The sequence below is a fragment of the Saxophila tyrrhenica genome (genome assembly GCF_035928015.1).
Source record: "Saxophila tyrrhenica strain CCFEE 5935 chromosome Unknown scaffold_2, whole genome shotgun sequence".
NCBI classification, from domain to species: Eukaryota; Fungi; Ascomycota; class Dothideomycetes; order Mycosphaerellales; family Extremaceae; genus Saxophila; species Saxophila tyrrhenica.
In genome coordinates this window covers 358,799-385,246 of record NW_027041734.1, presented here as the reverse complement: position 1 = coordinate 385,246, position 26,448 = coordinate 358,799, and the positions used below count along the sequence as shown (strand labels likewise).

General features: G+C 55.5%; 11 protein-coding genes across 11 annotated transcripts; 6 read left to right on the top strand and 5 right to left on the bottom strand.

The window, feature by feature from the left end:
* Positions 1 to 151: 151 nt before the first annotated feature.
* Positions 152 to 1,891, top strand: LTR77_001199 (uncharacterized protein; the record flags this gene model as incomplete). Its single annotated transcript, XM_064798461.1, has 4 exons — positions 152 to 503; positions 566 to 825; positions 884 to 1,005; positions 1,060 to 1,891. 4 exons carry the CDS (start codon positions 152 to 154, stop codon positions 1,889 to 1,891), a joined length of 1,566 nt encoding a protein of 521 aa, XP_064662788.1.
* A 1,211-nt stretch (positions 1,892 to 3,102) lies between these two features.
* Positions 3,103 to 4,310, bottom strand: LTR77_001198 (uncharacterized protein; the record flags this gene model as incomplete). Its single annotated transcript, XM_064798460.1, has 2 exons — positions 3,103 to 4,131; positions 4,185 to 4,310. The coding sequence occupies 2 exons, from the start codon at positions 4,308 to 4,310 to the stop codon at positions 3,103 to 3,105; spliced, it is 1,155 nt and encodes a 384-aa protein (XP_064662787.1).
* A 759-nt stretch (positions 4,311 to 5,069) lies between these two features.
* On the bottom strand, positions 5,070 to 8,669 carry LTR77_001197 (uncharacterized protein; the record flags this gene model as incomplete). Its single annotated transcript, XM_064798459.1, has 1 exon — positions 5,070 to 8,669. One exon carries the CDS (start codon positions 8,667 to 8,669, stop codon positions 5,070 to 5,072), a length of 3,600 nt encoding a protein of 1,199 aa, XP_064662786.1.
* A 437-nt stretch (positions 8,670 to 9,106) lies between these two features.
* On the bottom strand, positions 9,107 to 9,831 carry LTR77_001196 (uncharacterized protein; the record flags this gene model as incomplete). The annotated part of the gene is made up of 2 exons (XM_064798458.1): positions 9,107 to 9,348; positions 9,402 to 9,831. The coding sequence occupies 2 exons, from the start codon at positions 9,829 to 9,831 to the stop codon at positions 9,107 to 9,109; spliced, it is 672 nt and encodes a 223-aa protein (XP_064662785.1).
* Positions 9,832 to 11,343: 1,512 nt separating this feature from the next.
* Positions 11,344 to 12,033, top strand: LTR77_001195 (uncharacterized protein; the record flags this gene model as incomplete). The annotated part of the gene is made up of 1 exon (XM_064798457.1): positions 11,344 to 12,033. One exon carries the CDS (start codon positions 11,344 to 11,346, stop codon positions 12,031 to 12,033), a length of 690 nt encoding a protein of 229 aa, XP_064662784.1.
* A 521-nt stretch (positions 12,034 to 12,554) lies between these two features.
* LTR77_001194 (uncharacterized protein) lies at positions 12,555 to 13,277 on the top strand (the record flags this gene model as incomplete). The annotated part of the gene is made up of 1 exon (XM_064798456.1): positions 12,555 to 13,277. One exon carries the CDS (start codon positions 12,555 to 12,557, stop codon positions 13,275 to 13,277), a length of 723 nt encoding a protein of 240 aa, XP_064662783.1.
* Positions 13,278 to 13,579: 302 nt separating this feature from the next.
* rad17 (RFC checkpoint protein Rad17) lies at positions 13,580 to 16,120 on the bottom strand (the record flags this gene model as incomplete). The annotated part of the gene is made up of 1 exon (XM_064798455.1): positions 13,580 to 16,120. The coding sequence occupies one exon, from the start codon at positions 16,118 to 16,120 to the stop codon at positions 13,580 to 13,582; it is 2,541 nt and encodes an 846-aa protein (XP_064662782.1).
* A 412-nt stretch (positions 16,121 to 16,532) lies between these two features.
* Positions 16,533 to 17,516, top strand: LTR77_001192 (uncharacterized protein; the record flags this gene model as incomplete). The annotated part of the gene is made up of 1 exon (XM_064798454.1): positions 16,533 to 17,516. The coding sequence occupies one exon, from the start codon at positions 16,533 to 16,535 to the stop codon at positions 17,514 to 17,516; it is 984 nt and encodes a 327-aa protein (XP_064662781.1).
* A 2,381-nt stretch (positions 17,517 to 19,897) lies between these two features.
* On the top strand, positions 19,898 to 20,905 carry HAP2 (Transcriptional activator; the record flags this gene model as incomplete). Its single annotated transcript, XM_064798453.1, has 1 exon — positions 19,898 to 20,905. One exon carries the CDS (start codon positions 19,898 to 19,900, stop codon positions 20,903 to 20,905), a length of 1,008 nt encoding a protein of 335 aa, XP_064662780.1.
* A 1,199-nt stretch (positions 20,906 to 22,104) lies between these two features.
* Positions 22,105 to 23,533, bottom strand: RPT1 (26S proteasome regulatory subunit 7; the record flags this gene model as incomplete). Its single annotated transcript, XM_064798452.1, has 3 exons — positions 22,105 to 23,329; positions 23,383 to 23,457; positions 23,514 to 23,533. 3 exons carry the CDS (start codon positions 23,531 to 23,533, stop codon positions 22,105 to 22,107), a joined length of 1,320 nt encoding a protein of 439 aa, XP_064662779.1.
* A 263-nt stretch (positions 23,534 to 23,796) lies between these two features.
* Positions 23,797 to 25,535, top strand: CCT4 (T-complex protein 1 subunit delta; the record flags this gene model as incomplete). Its single annotated transcript, XM_064798451.1, has 3 exons — positions 23,797 to 23,846; positions 23,905 to 23,981; positions 24,034 to 25,535. 3 exons carry the CDS (start codon positions 23,797 to 23,799, stop codon positions 25,533 to 25,535), a joined length of 1,629 nt encoding a protein of 542 aa, XP_064662778.1.
* Positions 25,536 to 26,448: the final 913 nt, after the last annotated feature.

Genomic DNA, 26,448 nt, shown 5'->3' with positions numbered 1-26,448 from the left:
CCCACCTCATGCGGCTCCAAACAACATCCATGCATCTCACCACTTGCATTATCGCCATGAGACCACAAAAGCTTGATGTGCCAATGCTCATCGTAGCGGACAACTCACACGAGCCTCCTGCCACCCGAGCCAGGCTCTCAGACTCGAAGCCATGGCCACCAAGGCCAAGGACAACACTGAATCTGCAGTGTCGGCTCCGAGCGAAGACCTCATATTCATAACTTACCAGGGTGACTGGCACCACGATCCCGAGACACGGCGTATCGTTCGCAAACGGGCATTCGACTCGACTCGGGTGGCCAAAGTGCCTGCAGTGTCTACGGGCAGTTCGCAGACCAACAGCGGATCCTTGAGAGATCAACAGCATCGCTTTCGAGTCTCTAAACAACGCAATGTCCCTCTTCACAAGGTAGACCAGTTGCAAGAACTACCACGCTCAGTGTCGCCGCTTGAGCCAACGCTGAGACGCTTGGGAGATGATAGCTACCGGATCCTTGGATACTGTCAGTTTAACTTCGTCCACAATGTTACGACCCTACGCATGAGGAGCTGCTGATTAGGCTAGATCATCACACATTCCAGCAAAACTCGCTCGCCATCAACGTCGAGGGAGGCTGGCTGGCTTTCACTCTCTCTGATGAAGCTGTGACGCACGCACAGCTGGCGTTGACTTCTTTGACCTTAGATGTCGACTCGTCTGGCAAGACCTCCTACCTCAAGCACAGCTCTGCTTCCATGCAACTCATCCGCGGCAGGCTGTCAAACAATGCTGGACAGTTTGACGATGCTGTTGTTGGAGCCGTGGCTCTGTTGCTGATTGCAGAGGTGAGTGCTGCGCTGGCTTATGAGAAACTTTGAGATATGTTTGCTGAGACCAGGCCAGAGCCTACAGAGCGACGTGACCAGTTCTAAATCTCATTCAGATGCTTTGAACTCCATGTTGGCACTAAGAGGAGGCTATAACGGCTTCTCTCACCTCGCAGCGCTGCAACGAGTCATCTCATGGTCAGAATCTCCGACAATCAATCGCAACAGTACTTGAAGCTGATCAACAACCAGGGCCCGCCGAGCGTACGGCTTGAGATGGTTGCGGCCGTCAGGAGCACCTCAAGTCACGAACTGCCTTCCCGACGAAATCGATCCGTTGGCCAAATCGATCAGAGATCTCCAGAGAGACCAGATGCCAGATGAAATCCGAGCTATCCTGCCGGACAGTCTGCAGCAGGTTCTGGCTGGATTCCAGACCGTCTCTATCTACCAGTCACAACCCGGCCAGACCAAACAGAAATGGATCAGCGCGGCCATCTTCGAAGTCGAGAGAATGCTCATGTACCTTGACGATAATAGCTTTGCAAGGCTGTTCCGGTCTCCTCGCGAGTATTGTCCTCTGTCGAGCCTTTTCCATCTAGCTGGGCATATATACCTTCTGATCGTCTTGCGGCAGATCCACAGGCAGTTTCCAATCGTACAGGCATTCGCCGATGTCCTCGCGTCGAAGTTGAAAGCTTATCACAGACGGCGGGTTGCCACAGAAAATACGCAGGGAGAGAAGCAATTGCTGCTCTGGATCCACACACTTCAGTGCATTAGTACGGTCGAGTCGGAAGTCAGACTTGAGGCTCAGAAAGGCTTGTTGTCCGTCTGTCAGGCTATGGAGATCGTGGACTTTGCTGGCTTCTCGAACACCTTGAAACAAGTCGCATGGGTTGATCGGACGCTTGGAGAAGATCTCTCCGATGTCTGGAACACCATGATGACTGCAGCGAAGAATCTAAGGAACGTCTCTTGCTTCGTGCTACGGAAATCCACTACGACGTCTGCTCCAACTCTTTGTCCTGCTGTCTATCAACGAAGCATCGACCCAACAAACCCGACTTCGAGAGGCGGATGATGACATCTACCACGGCACTGGCTCGCCACTGTCGGTCAGTTTGGTCAGCAAAATCACCATCTCTCAACAGCGAGGCGACTCACTTCTGATCGAAAACCCCTCCACTATGCTCAGCCTTCGTAGCCTTGTCAAAAAGCTTCATCAACCCAACAATAGCGTCATCAAGCTGCACAGGCGGATCATTAGTATTCATGCCAGCCCAGACAGCCGCTCTCGACCCCATATCCGTGGCGATCCAGCCTGGCTGAACAGGAACGACAACCAGCTTGTCTTCCTCGCGATTGATGCGGCCGGCAAGGTATCTAATGCCTTTGCGGCAGCGGTGTTTGGGCCGTCTCGAATGGCTGCGATGGCGACGTGGTTGTCTCGAGCGGTATAAGCGGCTAGCATTGTTTTGCCGACTGGATAAGAAGCAGAATAACCAAGTTGATCCTGCATGTTGGGTGGAATGACCGGGCCGACTCACTGCCAGACTTGCAGCCGGTAATGAGGACTGTGGTGGTCTGCATATTGATGTACTGACTTATGGCTTGGGGTTGTTGTAGCAGTGGGTGTGGAAGAAACTGATTGATTTCAATTGTGTTCTGCTTCTGAATGCTCGATGGATCTCTTACTTCTTATACATTCCACCGGCAGGTAGCAGCCTCTTCAACTCGAGTGAAGTCACTGCTGTTGCTGCGTTGGACATTATAAATCAAATGTTCCTTGGGACTCCTGCATTTGGGGAACAGTACAGCATGGGACATCGTTACCTTCATCAGTCCCTTCGCTGAGCGAGTAAGACGAGTTGAATGATTGCTGGATCTAGCAAAGGACATGTCTTCCTCAAACGCAATGCCAGGTTGAAGTACAGTAACAGATGTAGACGTATATTCAAAGTTGCCTGATATGGAAAGTGAGGTCGTATGCTGACATCGACTTTCATATGATCGCCGCGTGACTGCTTAACGGCAGACCTCGAATGAGCTTTAGACGGAGGCGAATACCCCTCGCAGTAATAATGCAAGCCCCAACGAGTGGTAAGGCGAGTGTGTAACAACCAACTTGTTATCAAACTAGATTTGCAGTCGAAGGCGCCTGTCCTTCAACCACACGATTACTATCAGCATGCTAATCAGTCGGCGAGAAGCAGGGGTATCTTGATCAATCACAATCACCAAACGCCCATCTAGACACATCGAACGTCGTCAATCGTCTGCTCCCATGACCGCTCATCCGTATTTCTGCTCCATCTCCTTCCTCTTCCTCATGCCTCCCTTCACAGAGGTAAATAGCAAGTATACCCACACCAACATCGCAACAAACACAAGTCCCGTCGACGCCCATGTCAAAGCCAAGAACTTGTTGCCTCTCGTCGCGCTAATTCCAATCTCATCGCCATGTTCGTTGATAAAATGGCTCGCCTTGTCCGCAACGAACGTGACAATGGCGCTTGCGACGGTGATCAACATGAACGCCAGCGAGTCCACGGCAACATTGATGAAAGCGCTCAGGCGGCCATTGAAGAAGATGCCCATCATAGCCGTTACCATCGCAAGGAAGATGAAGCCGATGGCGAGGCAGTAGAGCACGAACATGGCTTTCTGCGCGACTTTGAGAGCGTTGATGCCGTCCCGAATGTCGTCGGGCCATTCCACGTCTGAGATGTCGATGAAGCCATTCGTACTTTCATTGAGCTCGCGGGAGATCGTCTTCTCCGGGTCAAAGGTCTTCATTGCGGTTTTGCGGGAGCAGTGGGTGACGTTCTTGTGTATGCTTCCTGATCCGAGCGTAGCGTTCGGTGCGGATGCAGGCACGTAGAAGCCTTCGCAGAAGTTGAGGATGTGTGCCGAATAGAAGTCGTGAAGCCCAAGGACCTGTGCAAAGTCTCCCAGCCCCTCTTCAATCATGTTCTCGAATCGGTTCGTCAGGCTTTCTGCTTCCTCCACCAACTCTTCTGAGATCTCGTGGCCTTCCTCTTTCAGCCAGTCCACTGCCGCCACGGCCTTGGTTGGGATTGGAATAGCGCCAGTCGCTTTGGTGTAGACGCTGGCTACGTCGGCAGTGCCTTTGCTCCATACGCTCTCGGCCCAGTTTTGCGACTCGGATCGCCTGAAGAGATCAGGTGCGGGTGTGGCATCAGGCGCAGCAGTGATGACAGGGCTCGCCACATCAGCAGCAGCGGTGACGTCTCGTTCAAACAGACTGTCGTTGATGTCGTCGAATATTGGGAGGTCCTGGCCGATTTGGGATGTGTTGAGCTATATCTCATGTTTAGCATATCGGCAATCAAGACTTATTGGGTCCTACCAACAGTAATGATAGCATAATCCTCCATGAAGTTCTTCTTCGAGCCAGCGAAGAGACACAGGAACGACAATATCAGTGACACCATGCACAACACCGCAGGCAGCACCGCCAGAGCCCGTATTGGACCCATCTTCGACACACCGATCACACCAGTAATAAAGATCAGGTATTGGAGGTACTCCACAAGGTCTGAAGTGATCGATGTGATGTTTTATTGTTTTTTCTCTGACAATAGACAATGGGAGTAACACAGGAAATGAAATACCGACCTACCTTCACGAGTATATCAACTACCCATGCCATCGCCAGCGCAACCCGCCTCGTCGTCCGGCGCCTCGCGTGACGCTGGCGATCAAAGGCATGGCTAGTGAATGGCAAGCAAGCGACCGCACCGGCTGCAACTCAAGCAAGAAAGCGGTATGATACGGGCGCGAGATGACGTGAAGTGTCAGCGAAAAGAAGAGGCGCAGGCCAGTCGGTGGCCGGTAGACATCCGAATGCAGGGTCTTTGCCTTGTTTCAACCGCGGGCTTGAATCGGTCGGCTGGCACGGTGATTCGCTTCGGCAGGTGGCTGCGCTAAAATGATGGATGCCGAGCGCTCGCTTGGGACAACGATGCATTTTCAGAAATGCATCTGGTGCTGGCGGATCGTCCTCTGGAAGCCGGATTTCAACCAACAACAAGACAGCGTCTTAGAACTATCGGAAGTCGTCGCCGGTTGGATAACATTCCCACTCAGACACAGCCACCTTTGGCGGTAGATCACGACGTATGGGAAAGGTAGTGGCTTCGTAGGAGCTGTCAAACATACCCAAGCTACCGCCATCTGCCGTAGCAAACTCCAACGATGCCGGTGTATGACCTTAAAATCACCGAAAGGACTTCCTCCTACCACAGGTTCGAATCAATAACAACCTCGTCAGCCTGCCCATCAGTCTGCCAGGCCTGCTGACTCCGGTGACTGCCATCGTGAGTCCGGAGACTGTTTGTACTCTTCTCAGTAGCCCATCCAGCATCCTCCTTCCCATTCTTGTCCCTAACGACGAACTCCTCCCTCGATGGACTCTCACTCAGCACCCGGTGCAGCGGTCTTGCTCCCTCAACCCATGCATGCTGCTGCTTCGTCTTCCCACCATCTTTCTCCTTCGCTCCCCCATTCTCTTCATGATAGGATTTCTTCTCGCAAAAGGTCTCCCTCGTGACATCCCGACTGCGCGTCCTACCGCGCCGTGGATTCTGCTCGCGCACATCGTCCTGTGCACCATCAACTTGCCGGCTGCCGCGCCCGACACTATGGAAGCTGCGAAAAGCCGACGAGCTGGCGTCGCTGCCGGGTGGTGTGGGCGAGACATGAACTTTGCTGTTAAACCGCACATGGCTCGGCGCTTCGCTGTTTCGTGTTCTGCGACTTTGGTCGCTAAGACGGCGTTGTCGTAGCGGGAGTGTGTCGGCAGCTGGTCGTACGTAGAGCCCTGAGTGTCCCTTGTCATCCACGTCGGGCCTGCTTTCGCGCTTCTTGTTGTCGTCTCGGGACGATGGCTGTTGGCCTTTGGGCTTCACGCCAACCTCAGTCTCTTTTTCGACCTCAACCCTCGGCCGGTCTTGTCGCTTTCCGCCATCATCTTTCGCAAGCCTCTGGCCCTTGGGCTTGTAAAAGACCTCAACTTCCTCCTCGACCTCCACACGAGGCGGGCCGTCACCTCTCGGCCGCACAAAGACTTCGGAGTGTTCTTCTACCTCCACGCGAGCTCGGTCTCGACGCTCTTTGCGTTCCCACTGCTGAGTGCCACGATCGTCCGGCTTGCGCTTGTGAATAACCTCCTCTTCGACCGTTGTTTGACTGTGAGGCGGCCGCCAACCCCAGGGTCGATCAGCTGGAGTGACAATGCGCTCGGTGTAGATGTATTCGATGTCCGAGTTGTTTGGTCGCCTGGCACGGTCTCCTCCTTGAGCTTCTCGGTGGCTGTTCTTCCTGGGTCCAGTAGCTGAAGAGTCGTGATCGGGCATCACATCTTCCTCTGGGTACGGCGATGCGCCGCTCATCCGTGGGACACTCGATCTTGACACCTGATCGCGGGACGTAGTGGGCTCCCAGTTACCCGCATCCCGCGGCCACCGAGTCTTGTCGGACTCCACGCTGCCGTGAACGCTTCGAACGGTCTCAGTCGGCTGCTTCATAGCTGACTTTGCCTGTGGTGTTGCCGACATGCGACCAGTCTGCTGCGATATATCCGATTTTCTTGATGGCCCATGGCGATTGGATGGCCTCCCCTCAACGGTACGCACATTCGCATCTTCGTGCCATGCGTCCCTGTCAGCCGGTTTCGACCGTTGTGAGCAAGCTCTGGTTGAGACGTTGTCGTGATTTACAGTGGAAGCATGTCGCTCGTCGGTCTGCTGTCTATGATAGCTGGCACTCGCCTCTCTGGTACTCCTCCGGTCGTCTGTCTGTCTTGAAGAGCGGGCATCGACAACAACTTCCGGTCCGGTAGGCGGTGCTTTCGAACGTGGCGGCAGCTCTACCTCCTCGATCACTTCAATGTAGTCAGGATTGGTGTGCCGCGGACGACGTCCTTTCTTCACGACGTATGGCTCGGCTTGGGAGGACCATCGTGGTGGATCTGACTCCTGGACTACATCGAAGACCTCACGCAGCTTGACGCTAGGTGGCTCGCTGTGCACCACGTATCCGTTCTGATCAACCGCAGTCCTGGTGTCTTTGGGTGCCTTTGAAGCCCTGCTAGTCTGCTTTTCCGAGTGAACAGACTGGCGTCGCTCGACAGAAAGCTCACGGCGCCATCGCGGGCCCCAAGATTGCGCCTGTGAGCCGCGGGCTTCTTCAATCTGCTCAACACGCTTGGTAGACGCCGTCCTCTGACTTGCAAAATCTCGAATATCGTACGCTGGGTACGCGCCGCTCTGAGCTTTCGTCGACGCCTTTGCAGAAACTGCCCCATCGGGCTCGGCCAGGTTGTCGATTGGAATCGAGCCATTTGGCCGCCTCAAGGATCTCTCGGTTCCCAACCTGGCAGACATTTGTGCTGAGCTCGCCTTTTCTTGAGCCGCATAGGACTTGACACTCGCGGCTCCGGTTGGACGGTCGTCAGTCGTCCTCTGACGGCTCGCTTTCGTCGTGGAAGAGATGGCGACAGATTCTCGTTGTGAAACTGCTTTGGAAGCAGTGATCTCTTGGTCGTGGCTTTTCTTGCCCACCTTGACCGTCACTTCTTCTACGCCAGGCTGAGACCATGGGACAGGTTCGGGTGTGTCGCGCTCGGTCTCGATACGTCGGTCAACCGGAACCAGCCTCCCATGAGCATATGGGCCTGGGTGCGCTTCAATCTTCCGTTCGGCTGCTCTGTAGTGCTCGACCTCTTCTCTTGCGATTCGACGGATTTTGGATTCACTGCGCTCTTGTGGTTGAGCTGTCCTGGCGTACCGATCGACTTCCTCCCGTGCGATGGCGCGTATCTCAGACTCAGTACGTTCTGGGTTGTACGTCGTGACCTTCGCAGACGCTTGCGCAGACGTCGCGGAGCCTGCTTGAGATGCGACCTGGGTGGCGACAGACGTCTTCGTTGTGCCCGCTCCACGGGCGCTCGCAGCTTTCGCCGTCTGAGCCGTCCATGATTTAGGTCTGCTGGTAGCCTCGACACCCATGCTCGGCGTAGCTTTCGGTCTTTGGGAATGCTTTGAACCACCTGATCCAATGAAGTTATCAACGGCTTCTTGTGAGGTAGATGTCACGTTCTCTCTTTCTACCTCGACGTCAGACCGTGAACTCTCGGACTCCGCAACAGCTCTCAGATGCCGATAGCTGATATCGTTTCTCGAGCGACTTCTGCGTCGGCTCGAGACTCTTTCTGTGTACCGACGAGTCACGTGCTCATGCGTGCCGTCTTCTTGAGGCAACGGAGCAGCACCCTGATCCTTCAGATATTTCTCCAACTTCATCCTTCGCATTTCCTCCTGGCTCACGATAGCTTCGTCTCTGAGGAAAGGAGTGAACATGCCAAGTTTGATCGGATTGCTTTCAGACTTCACCACTAGATCGACCGTCTTAGTGTCTTCCATGGTTGTGACGCGGCATCTTCGGCATATTCCAGGGGGCGGTGGAACACCGTCAATAGGGATAGGGTGCTGGCGATGGTAGCGTGGACTTCGAGGTCTGAGGCAAATGCGGTAGATGTGGTATATAGCGAGTGGTGGCACGGAGTCGGGCTCGATGTCGGTGGGTGGCATGGCCAGCAATGGACCTTGCGGCCGGGCGCCTAGTCTTGCGCTGCTAGGTCCATCGTCGTAGGCGCCATCGAGTGTGGTCGCCTGTTCTTTGACGATGAGGATGTCGTGGTCTGCCTCTGACGTCGAGGAAGAGGACTTTGCTTCCATCGCTGCTTTTGGTTTGTGCGCAGGTTTTTCGAGATAAAACTCAGGGAGCGGTGGCGGCGGCAGTGGGACAAATACCTGTCGCTGCTCCACGACCGGCATAGCGAATGAATGTGGTTTTCGGTGGTGTGAAGTCGGCTTCGAGTGTTGAGAAGGAGGTTGATGTTTGAGGCCACGTGAAGTTCGCGCCGGGTGTTTCCCGTGATGCTTCAAAGAGGAAGGAGCGCTTGCGTCAATGCGAGCTTGCCTTCAGGAACCAATTTCAGCCGGCTCCAAGAACGACTTCGACCGACCATCGCACCCATCCTCTTTGCTGAAGGACCTTCCAATCGCTATCCGGAACCTTCAATGTATCTACACTCCTGCGACGCATACTCATGCGTAGGTAGTAACATGATTGCGCCAAAGGTCACATGAAAAGGTGTTGTGCATTTGATCACATGCAAACCGCTGTACACTTACACATGCTCGACCTCTCAAGAGTACCTCCCTGACGGTTCCATGACAGCATATCTTCACACTCGCACCCAGCTACCCGCTCAGCCCATGGCCTTCAAGAAATTGCCTTCCTTGATCTTCGCTCTCCTCTGCTGCCGCATTGCATGCGTCAACTCCCCTCTCGCATCCAGCGCGCTCTTGTTGCCCTCCAAACTACCATCACCTGCAGGCAAATCTATACTCTGCTCGTACAGTGGCACCTTCGGCTCCATCATGTCGGGATTCAACAGCTGCTGTCTCCGCAATGCCTTCGCTGCTCTTCGCCGTTGCTTCTTTGATTTGGCTGCGCATTCATTAGAACCAATGACACTCTCCGGCTGCGCGATCCCTGCTTACCGAACAGATCTCCCTCCAAATCATCCTTCGCGCTCTTCTCCTTACTCTCCGCCAAAGCACCCCATAGCCACGCCGGATACTCATGATCTTCCATCGCAATAGGGTCCTGCTTGTTCTTCATGAAGTTCAGCCCCTTCAACACTGTACCCGCGGGCACACTGCTCTGCACTGCCGCTGGCTGCTTGGACTGGTTTGGTTCGATGGGTAGATTGACATGGCGGTCGGTTGCAGGCGTTTCGGGTGTTGAGAAGGGCTGCGCGGCGGAGGTAGAGGTGGCTGCAGGTGCGCCATTGGGCCGTGGATTCGATGCGGTTGTAGTCTGGGATGTCACTGGCTCTGCTAGTCGGGGGGTGGTCGTGGTGTATGAGCGGGATGAGACGGTGCTCTGCGCTCGATGCGCGAGACGAGATAGGCAACGGCGACAGATCATGATGGCGCCTATGCAACGATGTAGAACAGAGTGGTTTTACAAACCCTCTATATGTAGTTATCGACAGAGTACTCGAGCTCGTGAAGTCGATCACCCATCGGCTTGGCTAGAAGTACCGAAGTATTCCCGAAGGTGCCGACCTCATCTCTTGACTGTTCATCCCGAACTCCACGACGCTGCCTCCTTCGGACGGTGTTGAATCGAGATAGGCCGGCGATAGGATTGGGCTGGAGTGACCACCGATGCACCAGACTGTCCTGGTGGCCTGACATGCCCAGGTCCGGCATCGGCTGCTGTGCGAACAGTCTGCCTTGATCCTGATGACTATGTCATCCAGCGTACACCTAGCGGCCGGCTCCGGCCTACTCGAGGATCAGTTCATGTCATTCAGCTGCTGCGCTGCTCTGGGCAGAGAGATAGAAAGTGACGTCGAGCAAAGTCCGCTTGGTTGCGGCTTAACAGGCAACTGTTGTACGAAGACGAGACCTCGCAAGGCAATGAGGTTTGCTATACCGACATCTAGGATTACCAATCTCAAAGCATGAAGTCCATTGGTGCGCAGGAGAGATTGTCGCAGGTAGGAACATGGGATCTGACGTTGCCCGACACAGCACGCTTTGACAGCGACGTTGTGCCGACGAGATGAATCCGCCTCTTGGACCTGCTGCTCGCTCACAGTCGTGATTCAACCAACTGGCCTTCAACGGTTGTGCAGCTCAGTTCCATGCGCCAGCACCGGATGCTCGCTCGGACCTTTCTGCTGCTATGTCTGATGGGACGTCCAACCGCCGCACATATCCTCGATACACTTTCGACATGCACCCCAGACGTTGTACATGCTTAGGAACACCTCCAAGTTCAAGCTGCAGATCCTTCAGCAATCCTAATCGCTGATAGAGCCCTTCTAGCTTCCTTCGAAGAACACCACCATGCCCTACCAACGCTCCTTTTGAGAGTCCGCAGCACCCTCAGCCAATCCAAACAACGAGGCGCGCAATCATCCCGCGGTGGTGACGATTTTCAGGCAGCTTTAGAGCTGCAAGCTACTGCCCCCCGCAATACTCATGCACAGCTACTGCAGCATCCCACGCGAGCATCTACTTCGCTGACCATCTGACCTTGTGGAACGTCCAGCATGACCTGGGCAGGTTGCGGCTTTGAAGCACGTTGTCTACTTACAATTCATCCTGTGGAAGAAGCCTCTTTTGCTGGATGACGTCTGTCGTTGCAGGCCCGCTGGTCGCTGCTGGAATATCGCTTGGTGTAGCATATATCTGACCGTTCTTGCTCACCTGGAACACTCCAACACTTTTCTCACTCTCCTTCTCCCTGTTCATTTTACAGCTACCATTTCTCAAGAAATTTCCTTCGACATCGGTCAGCAAGGCGCCGGTGGCGTCACTTCAAAATCACAGCAGTTGCTTGACCATTGACCTTCAGACTCCATAGTAAGTCTATTCTCGATTGTTTCCTCGCCATTCATGCACTCGCACATTTGCTGACAACGCCTAGATGAGCGACACACCGCCCAACAGCTATCGCGGAGACGATGTCGAGCAAGTGGTAATCATACCACCGCCGGTTGATAGCCAGCGCCCGCCAATCCTCAGTGCAGAGTGTCCCGGCCATGGGAGTCAAGCTTCCGACTGCCGCACTCCGGACGATGACAGCATTCAACTTGCTGCCACCAACGGCCACGACGATACTGTCCCGGTGGTGATGCCAGACTTTGCCGACGACAATTCAGAGATGGGCGATGAGTCCGTCGAGGGCGACCAGGGCGACGAGTCTGTCCTTGGAAGCGACAACGTCTGCAGCGAAATCAGACGTGCTACTACCGTCTACGGCGCCTGCGCCTGCGCTTGCGTCCACTGCAACTGCCGCCCCATGCTTCCTCCGTTCCCACCTCATGATACTTGGAGCATAGCAGCATCCCCAGCCAGCTCGAGGTCTGGATCACCGTTCGGATACAGCTCGATGGTCGTCGAAGTTGGCAGCATGGCCTCTTCGACCATGTCCATCCTTCGCAGCCCAACTCCGCCTTACATCTCCGACCTTTTCACGCTCATGACGGGCGGCTTCGAGGACCATGTGACGGTTGTCTTGCCGGATGGCTTCAACCGGGCGCCGCTTTGGCTCACGCCGACTGTACGCTATGCACCAGTACTGGATGAGGACGACTTTGATGACTTTGGCGCTTAAAGGGTCATAGTCGCATGAAGGGACTTGCGAGGCCGAAGTGCAACTCGCCGGGGTACACGAGTTCCGGGTACTGCTGTGTAGGGCATGGGAATATTATACTGACGACGACATGAGAGGTCCGCCTCAACACGCTCACTGCTCGAAGGTTTGATGGAGAAATAGGCGTTGTGGGTTTCACGGCATGATCTGCGCAGACCGCGGCGTAGCAGCAGACCCCCGTCGAGCAGACACAGTTTCACACGGGATGCTGCACATGCTGGGTGACGCATGCCGTTGCACAGTTTTGATCGGTGTTGCACGCTATCCTGCCGATCAATGGTGGACCTGGGCTACATCTAGACTCAACGTTGTCTGATGTACGAAGACTTCCACTTCCTCCTCACTGTACCTTTTCTGCGCACCTTTGCACTCACTACCTATTCGGCCATTCTCCGTTTGGTCTATTCTTCGTCTAGTCTTGTTCCGCAGGGCGCTGGTGGTGTTATCTCAACTTCGAACTACAGTCTGCCAACCAAATCACCATGAGAGACACCCCGTTATCCGAAAACATCTTCAGCATGGAGCAGGAGGCAGACATGGGGCATTCTTCCGAAAGCGACCTCGCGCCGAACCTCGAGCGTCGATGTGTGAGACACCCAATACAACCAGTCGGCTCTCGCACTTCTCTCGACGACCTCCATGTCGGAGCCGGATCATACTGCGCAATGTACGAAATTGCTTATACGCCAGACCACAAAGACTATCGGGTTCCGGACGGGCACTTCGGGGACTTCAAGGACGTTGACCTCGACTGGCTCGAAGCTCTGGTTAGCAAGCGACTTGGGACGCGGCGTTTTCAGTACCGCATGACTGGCTACGCATGGGTTCCTCGTAAGTGCACGGAGGCTTGCGAGTTCCGCATGATGCCACCTCCTTCGCTCGTAGAGGAGACCTCCAGCATGGCAGTATCGCCACGTTCCACCCGGCCCAACACGCCGTACTCGATGATTGTCGGAATGGGCAGTAGGTCCCCCTCACCACTCACCATCATCCGCAACCCGACGTCGCCTTTCTTCTCGGAACTCTTCGCCTTTATGAATGGCGGCATAGCCAATGGGTCTCATCAGCCGCCGCTTGGGTCGACATCGCCAGTCGAGTACCCGCAAGTGCATGAGTTGGATGATGATGACGAAGACGGCGAAGAACCGGGCCAGGGAGATGATGTGGTGCCGGAACATGAAGGGTCCATCTTCCCGACAACTTGAGATCCTCCATGCGAGCTTACGAAGGAGGAGTTCAACTTGGATACCAGTCGAATGAGCGCAACAGCAGGCGCCTTGCTCAATGTATTTGATATCAAAGGGTTGCATACTGGACGTCAACGCTCATCACGCCCTTCGATGCTTGCTTCTTGTTGGACAACGGGTGTCATGACTATCACGACTGTATAACTATACTATCATACATATTCAATCACCTTAAACCCCCAAACAGATCGAACAGTCTCCCATTCATCATACACCAAACTCCTCGCTAAGCCATTGCAACCGTAATCATACATCCTGAACTAATCATCGACAATATCATCCTCCTCAAGCACAAGCCCTTGAATCTGGCTCTCCACCGGAATCGCCAGACCACCTCCTTCCGTCTCCGTCTCCGCCTTCGACGCCTTCGCCTTCCGCTTCTTACTCGAAGACTGCTCTCCAGCCTCGGCGTCCGGTTTGTCGGTCGCCCACTGCTCCGTAGATGGACCGTCGTCATCGTTCGGTTCAGCATCATCGTCCGTCGGTATGGGCGCAGCGTCGCGGATGCGGGTAACGCTCGCGATCTGGTCCTTCAGTGAGGACATGCCGTTCTTCGTGGAGAGGATGTGCGACATGTACGGCAGCCGCTCAATCAGCATTTCCGTCTTCATGCTGTTGGTGACTTCTGGCCGGGCGGTATCGTTGGCTTGACCGTCAGGTTGGGGTTCTGATGCCGCCTTGTTCCAGCTCTCGACACCTCCCACAGCTCTCGGCATCGTCGCCTTCGCAAGGCCACTAGACTGGAACTTCGCAGTAAGCAGCTCAAGCACACTCTCGACCTCTTCCCGCTGCTTCCACAGCTTCAGCGAGGCAGGGTAGTACATCTTGTGCGCATCTGCTTTGTTTCCACTGGCTGGTGTGCCTCGATGTACAGGGGAGGGCAGTGAGAACAGCAAGCCTCTGACAGCGACTTGAAACGCCATTTCATCTTGCCGTAGACTGTCAGTGGCGGATCCAGAGTACGCTCGTGTGCCTTGGGAGAAGCGATCGACCGAGAGCAGATCGGCGTCTGAGATGCTGCTGATACAGCCCAGCAGGCTATCCATGGACTCTTCGGCGCTTGTTGATCCACAGGATAGAGCATAGTTTTCATGCAAAGCAGCTGTGAAGGTAGTGACATCGGTGCCCAGCTCGTTGATCATGTCATCGACGTCGTTCTCCGGGACCTTCGACCTTCGATGCTGTGGTAGCCATGGCGGAGGTTGAGTGACATCTGGAAAGTCGACACGCTTGTTGTACACGACTTTGCCAACGGCATGGAAGATGCCGAGAGTACTTTCGCGGTTGCTAATCAGACGTAGCGCTTCCTCTTCAGACTTTGTGAGAGGCGGATCTGTCTTCGACTTCTTCTGCTTGCCGAATTGCACTTTGCTGGACCAGGTGTCGCCATCGTCGCCACGAAGGCACAAGAACTCCAGGGATGAGACGGCGCTTCTGACATCGCCGCTTTCTGCGATGTGTTTCAATACCTGCGGGCCGGGTGTCCGCCGTCTGCCGGATTTACTAGCTTCTTTGATGATGATCGTCTCCAGCGCTTTGGTAAGGATGGTAGGTGCGACGGCGTTGAACTCGATCATGTCGAGATACGGGTGGTTGGCGAGCTCTGGCCCAAGCAAGCGATGCGCCGTGAAGCTGTCCGCCAGAGCAGTGTTTGTTGAGAGCAGTGTCTCGGAAATGATCATGACAATCGGCGTTGGTCTTGCACCGGCTGGTAGTAAAGGTGAGGCCAGGTATTGCAGTATCGTAGAACGGAAAGCTTGCAGTGTGCTGGAGGTGCGAGAGAAGGTATTCGGAAACTCTTCGATAAGCAGGATATTCGTGTCGCTGTCCGAAGTGAACCCTTTCTCGTTAGCCATTACATCGACTGGGTGGGCCTGATCTACGGCATCTGTAGTCAGCTGCAAGCCGCCAGATCTCCCAGCTCGTCCCACAAAGTCCGAGAACTGTGAGGCAGTCGAAGTGTCAGCACCCAGCTCGACACCCGCCGGATTCCTCCACTCCATCACATGAGCACTCATCTCCTGCGCCAGGAGCTGCACGGCAGTAGTCTTCCCCGTGCCTGCCGCGCCTTTTAGCACAAGCACTCTCTGCCGTCGTCCATTGAAAGCCATCTCAAACCACTGGCGGACATCAGACACTTTCTTCTTGTGTACGGCCAGTTCCGCTAGATCCTTCGGTGCAAACTGCTCTGTCCAAGGGCGCTTGTCTTCGTTGATGATGGCCAGAGTTGGAATGCGGTCACCACTGCTCGCTTTCCGAAACTTCTGAGAAGATGGCTGTGAAGCTGAGAAGGCAGGCTCAAGATTCTCGCCATACTGAGCTTTCCGTTTCCTCATGGCAAGTACCGTGCTTGATCCCTTCGCGAACCGTAAGCTGCCTCCTTGATTCTCGTCGCTGTCATCCTGAATCGCTTCTGGTTCCGCGTGAGGTACGGACGGCTTCTCCGAGCTCGGTGAGGGCTGTGCAACTGGCTTCTGCTGAGTCGCCGCGCTGAAGAAGGAGTTGATGGTCCTTCCGTTGGTCTTAGATGCATCTTTGACGGCTGTCTTGCTTCTGGCCTTCGAAGCGGCTTTTGCAGGTGACTTCTTAGGACTTGCATCCTGCGATGAAGGAGATGGCAGAGGTGGCTGATTCTTCTTGGCCTTGTTCACCGGCCTCAGCTTCCCAGTACCTCGCTTTTGAGGTTTGGCGGGTTCTTCGTCTTCGCTTGGCTCCGGCGGTAATGTTTCGTTGGCCTGCTCTCCCTCGTCATCGGATGGAATGGTAATCACCTTCCGTCTTGGGGCTCGCGGCAGCCCCATGCCGCATCGATGGCCTACGGTCCGGTCTGGTTTGTGATGGCATTGAGTTGGTCCAGGTGTAACGAGCGTCCGGAGGTTGAAGTCTTTACGGATCTCCAAACGTGCAAGGATGAGGTCCAGGCAGCGGATCTAAAGTCCTCACGTGGCTCGTGTCACTCACGCGTTCGCCGAGGCAGGAGCATTGACCTTCACGGTGACCACATTCACTTCTGTTCAATCTACATGTACATCACCAGCAAATTGTAAATGGAGGACTTCCTGGAACAATCAGACGTACTCGACATCCCCAATTATACATGGAATTGACGAAGGTTAAGGCTAGACGACAGCAGCGCGCTTGAACAGGATTTTGGCATGATCACATGTGACGACTGCATCTCGATCCCATCTGTTTAAGAACAACCCAAGAATCATGTCAAAGCGCCCAAGGACACTGGACAGCTTCTTCAGTCCTCCTGCCACCAAGCGCTCCCGCCAGGCTGGAGGAGACACAAGCAAGGTGGCAAACGGCGAGACAACACCGTCGCAACTGTCAAACCACCCAACATACCCCTTCGCAGTCCCCCATCTCCCTCCAGAAATCACCGACATCCTCAACTTCGCCCCGGCCCAAGAAGCCCGCATCATCAACGACCGACCCGATCTCGACCTGCTCTACTTCCAACCGTACATTCCCAAGGAAATCCAACGCCCCCTCTTCGACTTCCTCCGCCGCGAGTTCTTCTTCTACAAAGTCCAATACAAAATCAAACGCGGCCCCGTCGAGACGCAAATCAACACTCCCCGCTACACGACCGTCTTCGGGCTGGACGAGACTTCTATCTTCAACGACGCCGGCGAAGTCATCGATAGCGCCACGGGCAAACCACCCTCTGGCAAAGACGCATACACCTGCAAACCCCGCCCTATCCCCGAATGCCTGGACATGCTCCGCCGTCTAACAGAAAACACCACCGGTAGCAAATTTAACTTCGCCCTAGTAAACTACTACGCCAGCGGCGCCGACAGCATCTCCTACCACAGCGACGACGAGAAATTCCTCGGCCCGGACCCGTGCATCGCCTCCTTCACTCTAGGCGCAAAGCGGGACTTTCTCCTCCGCCACAAGAAGACTCCCGCCGCGCATCCTTCAGAATCTCAGCCGATGAAGCTGCCGCTGGCAAGTGGGGATATGGTGCTCATGCGCGGGAAGACGCAGAGTTGTTGGGAGCACAGTATCCCCAAGCGGAAGGGCGGGGAGGCGGAGAGGGGGAGGATTAATATTACGTTTAGGCGGGCGATGACGAAAGGTGGAACGGCGAATTATTACCGGTATAATGTTGGGGATGGAGGGGTGTTCAAATGGGATGGGGGTAGGGGGGAGATGGTGGCGTGGAAAGGAGGTGAGACTGGATGAGAGGTGATGGAAGATTCTTTGTTGGCGACATCAAAGCATGTGGGAGCACGACTTGGTCGATGGAGCAGTCTCCGCTGTTTCAGGACGCCGCAGCCAAAGCCTCACGGTGCCCTGCTACACGTGCCTTGCGTGCCTTTGCTTCTGGCGCGGCGATCGCCCGCGTGCCAGGGCTGTTGCTGCGAACGAAACCTCGACCAAACTTCAACTCGCAGCTTGCAGCGATGCAAAGGCACATGATCGATCGGCACTCGATACCGACATATACATGTATCTCATCGTGCATGCATGCGTCGCTGAAGTCGATGTTCGCGAAGGCCGTTCGGAAGTCTATAATGGTACGGCGCACGGCGAGACGAGATTGTTGTCGTACGGACAGGGAGAGACACGGCGTGCGACGAGCCTGAGGTGCGTGTGTGACAGGAGGCATGGGCGGTTGTGCAGGGTGCGGGTTGTGAGGCTGGGCGGTCGCAATGGCAGTGGGACACTCAGGAACTGAACTGGCACAAGACGACAGCGGAGGAAGATTTGACGGAATGGTCAATCACGATGTTGTGATCCTAGACGTGTTCAGTTGCGGTCGGTAGGCGATTCACCCGTGGCATACAATGCACGTCGATCCATCCCGACGACATGGTCCCGACTTCTCCCGGCTCCGATCGAATGTCACCGTAGCATGCCGGGCCGTGACACCGCATCGAGTCGTCTCCGCTGTGCGATCGAGTTGAAGCACTTTTGCGACGAAAAGGAAATTGCATGTGAATGTCGATCTGAAGTGAATGAAATGTTTCGTTTGGCGAATCAGCGGTGAGGAAGCTGGTGCCTGTCATTATTGGAAGGCGGGACGAAGCGGGTAGACGAGAGTCTGTTTTGCGAGGCAAGGGCGAAGAAGTGGTGGAACTGTATTGATGAGATTACCACGATAGATAGACGGTGGTAAGCATGGATGAAGCCATGAGATGAGGCGTAGAGGTCAAACACATCGCTCGTCTTGACCTGCGACGACGCTGTGGCACTGTATCGAATAGCGCGCATCGCAATCATCATCAGCTCGTGTCGTTCGTGAAGCCTTCGCACTTCAAATTCTGCCTCTTACCCCTTCTTCCGCTCTTCACGCCACCCTCGTGACCGCACCAACGCACACACGGATTTGCAATGACGAAGCTTGCCGCACGCTAAGGGCAGAAGCAATAAGAGCACTGGCGCCTCCGAGACACCATCGCCTCCGCCCAATCATCTCCTACCACCTTTGCCAATCGGCTGCTGTCGTCCAACTCTCGACTGTCGTTGGCTGCCACGCGCTCCAAGGCAGACCCCCACCATCCAATACAAACAACGACACGCGCTTGAGCGCAGAGCAGGTGTGCGAATAGGGAGACAGGTACGCTTGCACACTCCAGTAACGTGACCGCTCGTGTCTGCGCGGCGGTGACGAGGATAGCCGCCAGGACGGACGACAGCCATTGATGCTGTTGTCGACCGAAGGCGGTCTGTCGCGAGTCGCGCACTTGATGACGTTGCTGTTGATGATGGGATGAAACAGCTGTACTGACAGAGATGTAGGCGCGACTGCAGCAGCTATCGGGACACGTGAAGCGAGGTAAGCTCATCCTCTCCTACTCCCTCTGGCTGGCGCATTGCAAAAGCATACGCGCCCAATTCCGAGGCGGCCGGAGCTCGAATAGCTGCCATCGCATAACATCTACGACCGCAAACGCGGCCCAAGATGAGATGACAGCCGCCTCACCCACGCAAACGGCTCGTCGCATCCATCTCATCACCTGTGGCGGTGCGCGCAACACACGTTGAGACTTCGAGGCGAGTAGTGATGCGCTATGCGCTGGCTTCTTCCGCAGCCCTGTCGATTGGAGCTGGCGATGCGCTGGCACAACGCACGCTGCACGCTTCAACCTCGCATCCGTCCGCCGCCTCCCCTCCGCGCCCAATTGCTTTTCGCCGTGCCTGTATTTGATCGCCCATGGCCTCGTTGCTAATTCGCTCGCAGTCTTTTAGACATCAACACGCCTCCTGCTGTGACTGGTACGTTTGAAACCGATCCGTCTCCCGCCTTGCCGGCCGCCAGTCTGCCCTTCCATCGCCGCTCCCCTTCCGTCTGCTGTTACGCCTGCTCCGCCATACGGGCCGCAGCAGGACCCGACTGGGACCTGCCTGTTCGGCGACAGCTGCAGACCTGAGGCGCGGTGGTGGCGGCGTGCGAAACAGGCTGCAGTCGACCATCTATTGGGCCGCAATTATACGCTGACACGTCCAGCAGCAGCATCATCACTACCAAGCCTTCGACGGTGCACGCGACTGGTACTCTCGCCTACCCTTAACCCGGACCGCGACCATCCCCACGCGCCTTGACTCGCCCTCCCGTCATCATGGACCAACCTTATGCTCAATACCAACAGCAACCGACCGCGTATCCTCACCAACATCAACAACCGCCGCACCCGAACCAAGCGAGTCCCGTCATGCAAACACAACCACCTCCCAACTACGCGCAACATCAACAACAACAGATGGCGCCTCAGCAGATGATGCCTCAGATGGCTTACAATTATGGCATGCAGCCACACTATGGCGTGTCACCTACACAAGCGGCCGCTATGGCGACCGCTGCGGCGTCAGGATATCCGGCATACACAATGGGTGAGACGCTCGGAGGGACGATGCAACAGACGTCGCCGCGGTTACAACACATCAAGACCGATGGCTCGCGGCCGCCGGAGCAGTCGCCTCGACAACAAGGGCAGATGAACGCGCCTGGCGTGATGCCGCAGATGCAGGCGGGCGCGCAGCCAATGCCAAACACCCTCCCCCCGCAAATGCAACAGCAGAGACGCATGTCGCATGTCCAGAGCCCAGCAGTCCAACAGCCACAGCCCCAACAGCAACCTCAACCCATGAGCGCGCCTCCACGACCCCCAACAGCATCACAACCTCCACCCCAGATGGCTCAAGCACAGCCACCCCAGCAATCGCCCGAAGGTCAGACGACAGGCGGAGTCGAAGAATCGCCCCTCTACGTCAACGCGAAGCAATTCCACCGCATCCTCAAACGCCGCATGGCGCGCCAAAAGCTGGAAGAACAACTGCGTCTCACCAGCAAAGGCCGCAAGCCCTACCTCCACGAGTCCCGTCACAATCATGCTATGCGCAGACCCCGCGGACCCGGTGGACGGTTTTTGACGGCCGAGGAAGTGAGCCAGATGGAAGCGCGCGGGTTGACGGAGGGGGAGTTCAAGAACGAGCTCTCGGCGAACGGAGCCAATGGCACTTCCGGCGCGGGCTCGAAGCGGAAAGCGAACGGGCATTCGAAGAGCGAGACGCCTGGGAAGAAGATCAAGAGCGATGAGGAGGATGAAGATGGGCTTGAAGACAACTAGGTGCTAGCGTCTCGTCGTCTCCTGGGGCATGTTTGCCATGCAGGTACATGGAGAAGCACGGACGATTTTGGAACCGCGGACCTACACCAGCGTGTCAACGGTGCATTGATATGGGGCTGGAGTGTGTTGATCGGAATTATGGCGGACAGCGCTTTCGTCGCATCGCAAGGAAGGAGCCTGCAGTGGAGAGTGAAGAGACTGCGGGCGAAACTGAAGGGGCTGAGCAGGAGTCGGAGACGATGTTGTCGGATCTGAAAAGGCTCCGGTCGAAGGTGCAGGGCCTGGGGGAGGAGTTGGAGGCGTTTTTGCCAGACCGGAAGACGTCGCGGTCTCGATCGAAAAAGAAGGATGAATGAGTGACGTGTTACACGCAGCGGGCTCTCTTGGTGGCGAACGGGCTCCTTTTCTTCTCATTCATCGTCATGGTTGTCATTATGGGGCGTGTCTCGGGGAATTGGAAGGACATCGGCCGGAACGGATGGAACGAAGAAGCAGAAAGGAAGACTACAGCAACAGCACGTCACGGCACGGCATGGCACGGGACTGGTCGGTACAGGTCTTCGCAGACCCCTCCTTTTCCTTATTCTCGACGGCGAAGGCGAGGGATGGTGTATGTTTGGTCTCGGAAGGAGATTGATGGGTGGGCTTTTCTGTTTTTTTCTCTTTTCGGGCGTCGAGGTTCGAGCTTCATCACTCGCTATACCCCTGCGTTTTTTGGTGGGATGGGATGGGATGCTGTGGATTGCTTCTTGTCTTTAAGGGGGATGTGAGCAGCTGGCTGCGTGCGGGTGCTGCTGGGACGGTGTAACTGTAGCTCTACCATTAGATGGCCTAAACTTTGGCTGGTTGAGAATGAGGAAGTAAAGTTCAGGTACCTTATAAGCGACCAGATGAACGTCGTGCTTTGGAACGAGGGCGCTTTTGCTTTGCTACTTGCGGCGTACTGCTTATGTGAGGGCGTGATCTCGACAGAAAGGATCTGGATGGAGAAGGTGCGACTGCTCGAGAGAACCTGGTGGGAGGCTTGACAGAGTATGCTTAACGACGCTTCACGTAGCTCAGTACAGCTACCTGTATCTACCATGAGCCCGACCCTCCTGTTAAGGACTCGGTCGAGAGAAAGAACGCCCACGCTGATGCTCTGCCCCTATCATACACCCCTTTCATTCTCCCTCCTCTACCCTCTGGAGAAACTTCCCTCAGTTATACTGCGCATAAGCAGCGGTAGAGTTAAACTTCATCCCACCCCGAATCACCTTCTCCACCGCGGCCAAAAAGTCCTTCTCGCTCGCCACCTTCCTCCGCGCGCGAATCGCAAACATGCCCGCCTCCGTCGCCACAGACCTCAACTCCGCACCCGTCGAGTTCGGGCACAAGCGTGAGATTAGCTCCCATCGAATATCCCGCTCCACGGACATGCTCTTCGCGTGGATCCGCAGGATGTTCGCCCGTCCTTCCATGTCCGGCAGCGAGAACTCGATCTTCCTGTCTATCCGTCCGGGGCGCATGAGCGCTGGGTCGAGAGTGGAAGGGCGGTTGGTGGCGAACATGACTTTGATGTTGCCACGCGAGTCGAAGCCGTCGAGTTGTGTGATGAGCTCCAGCATCGTGCGCTGCACCTCGTTGTCTCCGCCTGCGCCATCGTCGAAGCGCGCGCCGCCGACCGCGTCGATCTCGTCGAAGAAGATGATGCAGGCTTTCTTTGTCCGCGCCATTTCGAAGAGCTCGCGCACCATGCGGGCGCCTTCGCCGACGTACTTTTGTACCAGCTCGGAGCCGATAACGCGGATGAAGGTCGCGTCTGTGCGGTTGGCGACGGCGCGGGCGCAGAGGGTCTTGCCGGTTCCCGGAGGTCCGTAGAGCAAGGCGCCTTTCGGGGGGTCGATGCCTAGGTTCACGAATCGTTCGGGTGAGAGTAAGGGCATCTCGACGACCTCGCGCAGCTTCTCGATCTGCTCCTTACACCCTCCCACGTCTCCGTATGTCACGTCCGGCTTGTCCTCCACCGTCATCATCGTCACGCTCGGGTCGATCTTCGGTGGTAGAGGAAGCATGATCTGATACTTATTCCGGTCCACGCCAACCCGCATGCCCTCTTCGATATCCGTCGGGCTCACGCGCTCACCCAAGTTGACAACGAACTTGGCGATTTGCTTGACGTTGATGACATATTTGCTCTTCTCCGTGTCCTTTTCATCCTGAATGATCTTCGTACACCGCGCGACTTGTAGCGGTTGCTCTTCGCTCATGCGCTGGCGGTCGGCTGCGATATCCCAGAGGTGAGGTGGCGCGAGACCGGTGTCGGATTCTTTGACGCCAATCTTCTCGTTTACTGAGGTCTGCTTGTCTTTGATGTCCTTTTCGAGCTGTTTGAGGGCGGCGGCGTAGGGGGCGGCGTTGTATGTGCGGAGGACTTGGATGTCCCTGTTGGAGGGTGTTAGTATCGGTGAGGAGGGAGATGTGGTGGGATAGCGCACTCGTCGGTCAAGGGATCGATCTTCTTCTCTTCCACCTCATCGTCGGCGTACTGCTTCTGGTATTTCTCCCAGTTCCTGTTCATTGGTAAGCTTGATGCTACCTTATCCAGCGTCCATGTTGCGCTACTTACTGTCCTTTCGCCGACGGCATCTTGGGTGGTTTCTGGGTATAGTGATGCCGTTTGAATGTAGTAGCGGGTTTCGAGGTATGGCGGAGATGGAGGAGCGGAGGGTAGTGGTTGTGTTGCGATGATGGTCGGAGGTGTATGAGCATCAACTCAGGCGACGAGAGTGACGACCAGAAGGTCCGTGCGCAAAACCGTTGAAGCTTCGCGTCGCGACATCTCAAAAATTTGGACTTCACATGTCGAAACACTTCTCGAACCAAAACTAAACCACGACTACGCACAAATCATGGCACAAGGAGTAACTCAGAATGCAGGAAACAATGCATTCAAGGACAAGTGAGCAGAGGATCTAACGCTTCCTGAGATGAGCGGCGATATTGACGTTTGCCTGTAGGGAGAAGCCAACGGCGGTCAGGCAGGGCAACATCACAGCCGCGAGAGCAGTGTCAGATGCCATACGGACATCGCTGGGTATGGTACGACATTATACGAACGAGAAGATGGCCACTAATCTGTACTTTAGGCCCCCGAGGCATGGACAAGATGATCGAGAAGCCCGGCAAGGAAACCATCATCACCAACGACGGCAACACCATGCTCAAGGACATGAGCGTCATGCACCCGGCGGCAAAGATGCTCGTAGATCTTGCGAACGCCCAGGACATCGAGGCCGGAGATGGGACCACCTCAGTCGTAGTGATCGCTGGAAGTCTTCTTGGTGCAGCAGAGCGGTTACTGGCGAAAGGCATCCACCCCACTGTCATCAGCGAGAGCTTCCAGCGAGCGGCGGCCAAGTCAGTAGAGATCTTAGAGAGCATGAGCGTGCCGATCGACCTTGGTGACCGGCAGACTCTACTCAAAGCCGCTTCCACATCACTCAGCTCGAAGATTGTCTCCCAGGAACCCAAACTCGCACCCATGGCAGTAGATGCTGTCATAAGGACCATCAACCCCGCCAATGCCATCAACGCCGACCTCAGGAATATCCGGATTTTGAAGAAGGCGGGTGGCGTGATCGACGATAGCGAGATGATTGACGGCCTTGTACTCAGCCAGCAAGCTGTCAAGAGTGCCGGTGGCCCAACGCGGATAGAGAAGGCCAAGATCGGACTTATTCAGTTCCAACTCTCACCACCCAAGCCCGACATGGAGAACCAAATCGTTGTCAACGACTACAGACAAATGGACAAGATCCTGAAAGAAGAGCGCACCTACCTCCTCAACATGGTCAAGAAGATCAAGAAGGCGAAATGCAACGTCCTGCTCATCCAAAAGTCGATCCTCCGCGACGCCGTCAACGACCTCTCCCTCCACTTCCTCTACAAGCTCGGCATCCTCTGCGTGAAGGAGGTCGAGCGGGATGAAATCGAGTTCATCTGCAAATCTACCGGCTGCAAACCCATCGCCGACATTGACTCCTTCACCGAAGACAAGCTCGGCACTGCAGACCTGGTGGAAGAGGTCTCCTACCTCGGCTCGCGCTACACCAAAGTCACGGGCGTGAAGCACCCTGGCCAGAATCCTCCTCGCACCGTTTCTATCGTCGCTCGTGGCGCCAACCAGCTCATCCTGGACGAAGCCGAGCGCAGCTTACACGATGCCATGTGCGTCGTCCGCTGCCTCGTCAAGAAGCGGGCCCTCCTACCCGGTGGTGGCGCACCCGAGATGGCCGTCTCCACTCAGCTCGCTCAGATGAGCAACACCGCCGCCTACCCGGACAGCATCTGCTTCAAAGCTTTCGCGGACGCACTTGAGATTGTGCCCGTTACACTCGCGGAAAATGCGGGCTTGAATTCCATCAAGGTCGTGACCGAGTTGAGAGCCAGGCAAGCAAAGGGCGAGACGAACATCGGCGTGAGCATCAAGCGCGGCGGCGTTGGTGTGATGGGTGGCGAAGACACGAAGAGTGCGAGTACGGGTGAGGGAGTGATGCAGCCGCTGCTAGTGTCGACGAGTGCGATCGAGTTGGCCAGCGAAACGGTGAAGATGATTCTGCGGATTGATGACATTGCGCTGAGTAGGTAGAGGAATTGGGCTGTGCATGATGCTACGCTAGATACTCAAAAACTATATGGAAGCATGTACTATGACACTCCACCATCCTTCCACACTAGGCTTCGCTTACTCCCCGATCACATACGTACACCCCTCCTTGCCCATCCTGCACAGCATATCGTCAGCAACCTGATTCCTCCATTCCTCCTTCGAATGCGGTTGAAGGTGCGCTAACTCACCACACCTCATGCCTCCTCCCAGCATCAACATCCAACCAGCTCCCCACCCCAAAAGTCTCCTTCTTCGGCGCCTTGTCGTCCGGATACGTGACTGTGAGCTCGCCGTTCAAAATCAGATGCGTGGTTAAGCCTGAGTGCGAGTGGGGAGGGTAGTGTGCGTTCCTTTCTCGAACGTCAGTTCCGGTGCTCTGCATCGTGGTGATGGAGGTATCTTACGGTCCATCTGACCACTGGGAGAAATGTTAGCGGATGTGGTTGTTTGGGTGGCGATGCGATATGAGTTGGGGATTCCGTACTGTGAAGACGTGCCCGAAGCCGCGGTCGCGGACTTCTTGTTCTGCGCTCTTTTTTGTCTGTCCCATGTTCTCGGATATCCTGTAGTTTTCAGGCTATTGTGGTATGGTCGATGTTAAGGATGTGTTATTTCTGTTCCCTTCCCTGCTCTTATGACATAATTGCAACGTGCTGATCGCGTGCCTCTTTGAGCTTATCTTCAGGGGATCTATCTTGGAACCTCACGGCGGCACGGCCAGGAAAATTGATGGAGTGGCATACTGCCCCTCCTCCATGCCGCACAATACGGAAATCTCGGCATCCTCCAGTCGTGAATGTTGAAATGGCTGCCAACGCGACTGCGCCTCTCTGAAGCTGTGTGCCTTGCCTCAGCTGAAGCGCCGCTGCGGCACTCCATCGCGGCCTAATTC